At 35.0% G+C, this 10,515-nt stretch overlaps 1 protein-coding gene across 5 annotated transcripts in view; it reads right to left on the bottom strand.

Moving 5' to 3' along the window:
* Window positions 1-5,818: 5,818 nt before the first annotated feature.
* NXPH1 (neurexophilin 1) overlaps window positions 5,819-10,515 on the bottom strand; it is a 183,123-nt gene continuing 178,426 nt past the window's right edge. For all 5 annotated transcript variants that reach the window (XM_088162259.1, XM_088162240.1, XM_014878479.2 and 2 more), the window contains one exon: window positions 5,819-7,767. In XM_088162259.1, coding sequence (XP_088018385.1) covers window positions 7,006-7,767 — 762 coding nt within the window. In that variant the 3' untranslated portion in view covers window positions 5,819-7,005. The remainder of the gene's footprint in view (window positions 7,768-10,515) is intronic.

Here is a 10,515-nt window from a genome sequence, read left to right as displayed (position 1 = left end):
GAGAGCTTATTAGCAGTAAATTTTTTACAGTTTGGGACCTGAGAGAAACCACTGTAACTATGAATGTGAAGGAATTTCATGGCAGAAAGGTGATGAGACCCTTCATCCTTGGAATTCCATGTAAAATATTGCATTCATTTTGTAATTTTTAACTTTATCGGAGACTGATGATATGGGAGTTGTTCTGAAAAGACAGGCACAGTTCTTTTGGAGTGGTTAATTAAAAGCAACTTTACAGGTAATACATGTGCAATTAGAGAAAGAAAGTAAATTGGCAAATTTGTGTGATTCCCATGAATAAATGAAAAGTATGCTTTTACCTCAGTAGGAAGAAAAGCCTTCTTTTGGGAGAGTAAATTTAGTAACAGCATAGTCTGCAGAGTAAAAAGTAGAAACTTGCTCAACATTTGTAGAAGAATAGTACAAGAAATTTTAGAAAAAAATACCTCACTGAAAAATGGGAGATTACTTGCCAAAACATTTCTCAGAGTAATAGCTTTGATTAAAGAAATGATAAATCTCTGATATGCAGAGGAGATATTATAATTCCATAAAATTGGATGGTACTGGAAAATACTGGTGAGCTCTCAAGAAAAACACAGTTCAAAGTTTGTGAGCATTACTCCTGTTTTCTGAAAGGCTACAGCTGATTTACTGAACTTCATCAGCTAAAGGTTTCAGTAATTTTTTCTCAAGTCACAGAAGATTCATTTGGGAATTCATTTAATACACAAGCTGTGTTGTTAGTGTCTTTTCACCTTATTAACTGGACACGACCTACAGGTCATTAGCAAAACAAAGACTAGAGCATCTAATGTCTTACACCTATAAATCAGTTTGTTTCATACAGTTTATGAGTGAACTCCACACTTAGAGTGTCAAAGTGAATCATGGTTAAATAACTGCATTTCTTATGCCTCTAGATTTACAAAAATACAAACACAAAACCAGAAACAGACAAACACAACAAAATTAGCATACAATGAACTCAAGGTCATCATGGTCCCTGCCATTCAAGTTCTATTATTTCTGGTTTGTTCACTGTCAGCAATCACAGTTCTGGATTCCACATGCAGCCAGTTGAAAGGAGTTCAGAGTATTTGCCTCTGGAAGGAGAATATTGGAATTGTAGAAACTTCCTTGCAAAAAATTCCATCTTTATTTCCACTCTGTGACTAATTAAAATATTTTACTTTCACAAAAGAAATTTTAAAATGCTTCATAAGTAAGTCATAATAAATTTAACAATTATAACTATTGATTACTGAAAGAATTAATTATTTACACTCCATAAATGATCTCATTTTTCCTGGCGTTTCCTATTTCTAAGTAGGCTTTTCCATCTCATTCCAGATTTTCTGTGACCTAGATGAGGAACTAAAAAGCCCATGTTATTTATGCCTTTGCCAAGTCTGGTTTTATTTATTTTCTGTGATGAACAGGTCTGCAAGTACATTGGGCTTTTCCCAGAAACTCAGTAGCCCTTTCATAAAATAGTGATTTACTTTCTGAAATGGCTAATTGCCACATCTTCACTGATGTGTATGAATTGTTTTGAAGATAAATTTTCTTTTGGTGCCTCTAAATTCTTAACAACAGGCAGAAGTTCATTTCACACACCACTTAAGCCTTCCCTCAGAGCAATATCCCTTCTTGATACATGAGTGAGGTACAGTTTGAAATAGGAATAAATCCCAAACATGCCCCTTCTTCTCAAATTCCTTCTTTGGCAATGGGACTATAACTCCCTTAGAATTAAAATTCAAGTGAGTCATTGACTTGCTCCTGATCCAAAGCACCTACAAAACACTACATTTCTTTCTTTATCCCAAAGGCAAACTAAGATAAAGGATTCCAAATTATGTATATCATACACAGGACATCAGTCCAAGCTCAAGCAGAGATTCACCAGCTGTGCCCCTCAAACAGAATTAAAAAATTATATAGAAATTGTATGAGAAAATACTCCTGTACAAAATAAAGTAATCTGCTTGCTAGTTTGGGTACATTAACTAATTAGCACAAAATACAGGAAACAGTGAGAAAATTTAATTAGCTATAAGATGCATCAGTGTTTTTGGAGAAATCTTACTACAAGTATTAGATCATATTGTCAGGTGTGTTCTACTGAAGGAAATTAAATATTCCCACAGTCCCACAATTTATTGTATCTTTACAAGTGAAAGTATGTATATTTTTAATGAGTTTTCCTCTTGCAAGCAGCAAAAATTGTTAACCATATCCATAGATATTTATTTTGTCAAATTGATCCAGAAAATTATTTAATCTGCCAATTTTATCACAATTTTATTAAGATACTGATCATTAAAAAATAAGAAAAAATAAAATATTATTTTTATTATAAAATACTCTGTTCTTCCACTATAAAAATATTTTTGGAAATAGTATTTCTTTTTTTCTAAATTAAAGAGATAACTGTAACTAATCGGAAGGGCCAAGAGTGCTTGTATTTAAATGATGCATGTATGTGATTTTAAAAATACTTCTTTTTTGGGAACTGTGTATATTTAACCAAAAAAAATCATAAACAACATGCTTCAAATTTATAAGTACATAGTCCACAAGAACTTTGCAGTACACTGTCTTGAAAATTAGGAGTTCTTGGCATCAAAACCGTTCCCAAATAGGTATTGTATACATTATATACATTATGCAGCTCCTAGCACAACAGATCCCTGATGCAGCCATTTGAGGTGTCTGGCAGTCCTAAGGCATGCACTTCAGTACAAACCACTAGAGAAAAGCCTGTCTTCCTTTCCTAGATGCAGTCAGATGCAATTTTACTACCTCTGCCACAGAAGGGAGTAGAAGGATCCACAAGATGCCAAGGCTGAGGTTCCTTGTCTTTTGTTGAAGAATAATTCTTCAGATCAGTTGTCTACGCTTCAGGCTGATTTTACTGTAAGCTTAGCAGATATTTTTTAATCCATTTTCTTCCACGATTCTCTAACACATAATTTTCAGAGTAGTTTATGATATTCTACTAGCATTGCAATTTAGAACACAGTGTTCAGAACTCATGAGGATGTCATGATTTAATCATGGTAAAACTGCCCTCTGGCCAAAATACTTGAATAGTATTATTTAAATTTCTGTTCTAACATGTATCAGAACACTACAAGACTTTCATTCTGCTCTCCTATAAATGCAGTTTGAATATTTCTAAGTTTACTGTATTTCTAATATTTCTAAGTTTACTGTAAATTACTACAGTAATTTTCAACTGCTTCTGTCATCATTACTTTTTAAGTAAGGGCAAACTTTGAAAAACAATGTCTTGTATGTGTATGTGTGAAGATGAATTTATTCGTTTTCTTACTATCAGTGTAAGAGGAAAAAGGGAGAAAGGGATAAAATTTTGCAAGTGATTTCATGAGGAGCAAAGATAGTATATTTTCTGCCCCATGCTGAAATATCTAAACAAAAATTAACAAGTGAAAGCCTTACAGGTTTCCACCACTGTTTCAAACTTTGATCGGTGATTTTTGCAGGTTTTTTTGCAAACCATCCATTTCCTATATCGTGGATTCCTTTTTTCAAAAGCACAGGAACTGGCACGTAAATAATATCACTGATCTATGCCAGGCAATTTTAATATACTGATACTTGCTCAAGTGCATGATCCATATATCTTTTCACCAGAAATAATTGGTTCCATTAAAATATCTCTATCTGTGATTTTTCTGTGAAGTGAAAGTAAGAGTCAAAGCATGATTTAAAAGTTAAAAAAAAAGGTGAACAGAAACAGTCTCTTGACTTCTTAAAAATAAGTAACTTAATCTTCTTTAATCCTAAAAATATACCTTTAGAGATATACATCTTTATTACTTCTAGAATTAGTGAGTTATAGTGTGGCAACATTTGCCTGGCCTAGCACTCAATTAAGGCATAGTTCATGTGCAAGACCCAGACACTCATACATACATAGTTTAACTGACTTCACACATTCATGTTCATTAAAATCTTTTTTTCAAATGACAAAACAAAAAACATTCTTAAACAAAGTTAGTCAACACAAAATATTTCCCAAATAGATTGAATGAAATTCAATGAACTAGCACCTAAGTAATACATTATCTATTCTGATATTAGATCACTGTTTCACAACTGAATCACCAAAAGAACTCTTTCAAGTTCAAACTCAACAATGCTTATGAAGAATAGCAAATTCTTCAAAGGCTTAAGACTAATTAATAGTATGAATGACTGTGAAAGAGGCAGATAAAATACCAACAACCACAATTAATAGGATCAAAACCATTGGGTGATTAATAGTTCCTTTTTGTATGAATGTTACCTGAAAAGTGGACAAACATTTATATATGAACAAAATGTATATATTTAATATATTTATGGGAAGTTTTAAAAAATATAGAAAATAATGAAACTGTATCAGCAATAGTATTTCACATCCATTTTCCAGGAATATAAACGAACCATATAATGCTCAATTGTAATACAGATTGCTAAGATTGTTAATGATATTTAACACTCAAGTTCTACACACTATTAAATGGAAATTTATATTGAAATCAATATCAAAATTCCCATTGATTTAATAGACCCAAGACCTAACTATTGGCAGCAACACAAATTACTTTATGGTTTATATTCATAACAATTACTTTTCATAGAGCATAAGGGATAAACACTACCAGTTTAATCATAATCCCTATCAAAGAAAAAAAAAAAGTGTGTATGTCAGCATATTCCTGAATCAAATATGAACTACATGGCTTGGAAAATTTCTTTCTCCAAATTTACACATGGTCTGGGGTCACAATTTTGTCCTGGGAAATGTCATACATAATGAAGAAATTCCCACAAGCATATCTATTCAAAGAAGCCAAAGCAATAATAGTATGAAAGTCTCCTCTCCTACTGGTACATCAGTGGGAAAACATTTACTTTCAATAATGTTATCCATTTGCTTTGTTCCATTCTCATTTAGGGTCTGCACATTTCAGCAAGAGAGGTCATCAACTGGTAGTTTTTTTAACTTTTCAGTTCTGGAAGCACTAGTGGAGTGTTTGTTGGAATTTTGAAGGAGCTGTTCATAATGCTGCACATAGTTGGAAGCTGACCCATATTTGCATTTGCAGCTGTAACCCAAGAACACTGAACATGGGGGAGAGGGTGGAAGGGGAAAGAAAACATTTCCAGGAATGATAATTCTGAAAGACATGATATGAAATACTGAGTTCTTCTTTGGGCATCCTTCTTTTAGGCATGGACTTCTTACAGTTGCTGTTTTTCTGGATGTTGGGGGTAAAGTATGCCACTAGCAACAACAACAACAACAAAAAAATTATATATAAAACCTATGAGCTTTTTCTTACTGGAAGAAAATTCCCTAGTACCATAAAAAGGGATCTCTTCATTCCACAGAGATCAGTACCTCACAGGAGGCTAGAATTAAGGCAAAGACAGGCCTTTGTACACAGAGAGTGGCTCTATGTTTTCCCACTTCTAAATTATAATGACTCATTTTAAACAAAGCCCTGCACCTGTAATTTCTTATTGGAGTGGAGGCTTCTGCTTGAACTAGCAAGACCTTCAGTAATAAGATCTGCTTGCTAGGAAAAGGCTCAAGAAAGTTTTATGTATTCAATGTATATATGTATTTGCACACACTCACACACACATGTACTTATACATGCACAAATATGCACCCACACAAATTCATAAATAGATGTCTATATATGTGCATATGCAAAGAGACGATATTGAAAATCATATTGGACTTGGAGTATTACCCGCTTGTCAGAACTGTTTAAACTACTATCTACACAGTACATATTGAAACTCAACTTTAAGATGTTTTATTTTTATGTACAGTTCATTTTTTCCTCTGGAAATAAAATATCTAAATACAGACAGACTGTAATGTTGTATATGTATAGCTTTCAACAATACTTTAGCTGAATAAATGCTTTGTACATAGTTCTGTCTTTTAATGGAGTTTACAGCTACATTGATAAAATGGATTCCTCATTTCCTTGATTGTTTTAACCAATAACAAGCAGAGAGACAATTACAAGTTAATATTAATAAGCAGCTCAAATAACACGGGTTAAATTATGTACAATACAAACCATTCATACAAATGAAGACTAGGATATTGAATTTGTTACAATATTTTGTAATAAAGATAAGACAGCCACTTATAACTTACATGTTCTCCGCCAGGCATTTTCCTTCTTAGAGATCAATTCCAGTTTATAAGTACTTTAGCTGGCCTAAACTCAAACAAGTTTAAAGAATCAGAGCTTAAAGAGTCAGAGAAACATTAAACCAGAATGTCTGCTCACATGTAAATTCCAAATGTTTGCCCATCTTTACTAGAAACAGGCTTGCTCCTTGGAAAAAGAGCCACCAACACTACCTTGAATGTGCCTACTGTGTGCTGGGAAAAGTCATGACACTTTGCTGGGTTCATATAATACGGAATACTGAACTCTAAACACACTTTTTCCCCATTTTAACAAGTATATATTCCTACAGTATTATTTACCAGTACAGCTACTCCAAGCAGTAGAATGCATGAGTGGGGATTATTGATTGGCATGTACTCAAAGGACATTCAAGGAGATTTCCATAACAGTCTGTGTTAGAAACCTTGTACTGTCTAGTTAATCCATTTTGCTTGACGATAGGTTATGCTGAATCCTTAGATATCAGACAATGAAAGATTTCTTAACAGGAATCTCAATAATGTGCACTGAAAAGTGTGTGTGTGTTTCTATGTATGTGTATGGTTTTATTTCAAATCCATAGTGATTTACACCTAGATTGATACAAGGAGCTGACTGGGCAAAAATTACATTAGGTTGTTTTCCACTAACATATTTGCAGCCATTTGACATCAGCAGCAGCAGGTAGACACATTCCAGGCAATAGATGTGGCCTTCCTCCTTGAGGTTACAGCCCTGTCATTCGACCTCTTTTATTCCCCAGGCTTCAGTCTCAGACACAAGTTGGTCCTCACCCTGAAGGGAAGTAGGGTGTGTCACTGTGGTAGTTGTAATCAGGACACACCTTCTGTACTAGTTTATAATCTGTACTATAAAAGGAAATGTAAATACAGATTACTTTAAAGGGCTTGGAGCAGAGCCATGACACGTGGCTCTGGGTCTGCTCCTGATAACAGGTTTTTGAAGGGTCATAGTTGCAGAGTGTATTCTTGGTAGCCTTGTCAACTTTTTCATACTCGATTCGACAGTTAAAGGACTTGGAATCTTTGGCATCAATCACTGTCTGTTGTGCCAAGTCAAATTCCACTATTTTTGTAGGGGGCACTAGGCTCACAGATACATTCCCTTGACCAGTGGAGTTATGCCTGAAGTAAACACTAAACGTCCCATTGCCATGGTCAACGATTTTCCCTGTTATTAACAGATTTAGCTTCACAGTCTTGATGTTGGAATGAAAATCTCCCCAGCCAAACATTTTCTTAAATTTCCCAGTCTTGACGATGGGCCGTCTCTTTGCTCTGGGCCGAGGCTCTTGCAGATCTGTGGAGTTCCTCAGCCAGTCCCAGAGATCTTGCTCAGAATAAGTTTCTGGGGCATCATATCGCAGGTCCAAATCTGTATCATTTTCCTTTCCACGAAAAGTCTGTGACAGCAGTCGGCTGATGGACAAGTCTTTGCTACTTTCTGTCCATATGTGCTTTAGTGTGGATTTGGAGCTTCCTGATTTTAGAAGTTCTGTTTTTCCTCCATTTGTTAAATTTGCACAGGTAACCTGAAAAAGAAAGGAAGAAGAAAGAAACAATATATTGAGACATGTGATACAAACCCCATTATTTCCACCAGAGACCAAAATGACCAGATTTCCTAATCATAAAGAAACATTTTTTGAGAAATTAAATTGTACCTCTCTACTCAGTAAACCAAAAGAGAAATGTCTGTTCTCCTCCACTTTCCGAGTAGTAATTGCTCAATTCTCCTTTGCCAGTTTTTTTTTAAATTGACCTTCAGGTTTAATCACAGAAATTCACGTTATTCATCTGTTATGATGTCTGTAAGTGATGAGTGTGTAATGAATTACTACAAAAACTGAGATACACAGTCCTGTCGTCCATCAGTTTGTATATGGCATCTCAGAGTGAAACGTTCTTGCTCAAATGCAACTTGCAAAGTTGCTGCATCTTCCACCATCAGAGACACATTCATTTCTTTTTGCTGCCCCTGGAGTCTGCTGTCAGGGTGCTGTCTTCGTGGTGCCAGCCTGACCATGCTTGGAGTCCATGTCATTATGAATCTAATAATAATAATACAATTTCCCTACTCCTTTTATGAATACTCATTGGTATATGTTCTCGACTGGGATCTTCAGTCACAACTACAGTATAAATAACAGAATAATGAAAATTTTAATGAGTTTTGAGTCTACAGCTGTACATACATTGCACTCCACATCAGTTAATGCAGGAGGAGTCACAGTCTTTCCTAATAATCCCTTACAGACCAACTACTGATTTGCCTTGTCGTTATCTATGACAAGCATTTATCCTTCCTTGCTTCACTTCTTTTTTCACCATTTCTTCCCCAAATTAAATAGTGATCTTGTGTAAGACAGAAAGCCTTTTGTATATTTATAAAAAGAAAAATAGAGGCACCAACTTAAAAGTAGCAATAAAAAATCCTGCAAAATCATATTTTAAAAGAACAGAAAATCTTGCATCAAGTTCCTACAAAATCATATATTTATGACATAGTTTTCACAAAATTTATTGTCAGAGTAATTTGTCTTATTTATAGTTTTTCTCTTTGCTTTAATTGAGTGGGAAACAGAGAACAGATGCAGGCTCACAGCTGTCTAACATGCAGCACTGGCAGAGAGCTCTGACAGAGCATACCTGGGAGGGTAGGAATTCGTGCAGGGTGGATGGAAAGGGACTGACAAACATGTAGTCCCATTCCCCCTAAAATTCACACCACACACACTGCCCAATTTTTTAACATTTGCACTGCTCTAAAGAGGCCATCAAGTTTCTTATTTCCCTTTTCATATGAGATACCAAAAATGCCTGTTTTATTCCTCTGTGTTCTGGCACTGATTTATGTGCTTCTATCATACTTGCAGTTATATCTTTCTCTTCACTTAAAAATGAATTAAGTGCATTCCATACCCAGAAAACCCATTGGAAACCAGATAGTATTTAAATCATGTCCCCTCCCTACTGGTACAACTGGACGTATATGTCACAGAGGATATCTATCACAGTATGGCCTTTTCATTTCTTAACAATCATGAAATTGAAACACACTTTCATTAACTTCAGTAGTTTTTCAAGGTCATTTGAAGGCACATACATAAAACCAGTCTAAATTGTCTTAATACACTGATCAGACAGGAGATATGCCCCCAGCCTTTAACAGCAAATAAATAGGTAAATAAATCTGTCACATCCTACATATACTTCCCCAATCCATTTCATGTAGGGCAAGTCGGGAGAGTAGATAAAATATGGATTTAATTCAAGATTTTGCCAAAGAGACAACTTCCCCCTCTTTTGAATGGACAGAAGGATTAAAACACAGACTAGCATTTTGATAACCAGTTCATAGCTGCATCTTAGCAATAACACAGTAGGCCAGGAGAGAAGCTGTAATAAAATGCACTGATGGTGCACTGGTTAATGAAGCAGCAATGAAGATTTCACAGGGAGAGGGAAAGAGACTCAGAATATATTTTTTCTATGGCATATGGGGAAGGAGGGCAAAATAAGAAATGTGGCTAAAAGGAAAAATGTGCCTGTCTAGAACAAATCTGTCAACCTACAACGAATCTAAGCAGTTTAATAGCAGAGCTAGTAAACCAGCAATCTGTAGGTAGGATGCAGATTGCTTACCACTCTCGTTTTCTTTGCTAACAGTTTGTTTTTCCTTTGTTTTCCTTTCTTCATCAAATGATTTGCATTTCATAGGATTAGACTACCCGTTCCATGTTATATTAGATAAGACTATAAAAACCTATAAAATAGGTCTCTCTTTTTTTTCAGATATGTGAAACTGAAGACTCAGGAATGGGAGGAGTTTTTTTCTGAAATGATTGATGACTGATCCAATACATGGTTATTTGAAAGCCAGCATATTTCATAGAAATGGATGATTTAGTCTACATGCATTCTATACCGCTTCATACCCAATCTAACAGATACAACTGATTGTTACTGTCATTTATTTTGTAATACCTGAAAGATTTCCGGCTGTGCAGTTATCCCTGAGACCTGAGTTTGTGATTTTCATTGTGGGTAACTGGTTGAATAAAGGCCTGAACCTGCCTTTCCTAGTCAAGAGTCTGTGTGAGCACTTAAAAAACAGCCCACAAAGCATTAATAAAAAAGCACTAGAATTCATTGTGCTTCACTAACGTTTTCCATCCAACTGCTTTTTCATATACTGCTAGTATACTATATGCTACAGAACGTATTCTCCTCAGAGATTCACACACCCAATAACAGAGCATTGCTGTGTAGTAGAATTT

The sequence above is a fragment of the Sturnus vulgaris genome, chromosome 1 (genome assembly GCF_052056855.1).
Source record: "Sturnus vulgaris isolate bStuVul1 chromosome 1, bStuVul1.hap1, whole genome shotgun sequence".
Lineage (NCBI taxonomy): Eukaryota > Metazoa > Chordata > Aves > Passeriformes > Sturnidae > Sturnus > Sturnus vulgaris.
This window is presented reverse-complemented; position numbering and strand designations above follow the sequence as displayed.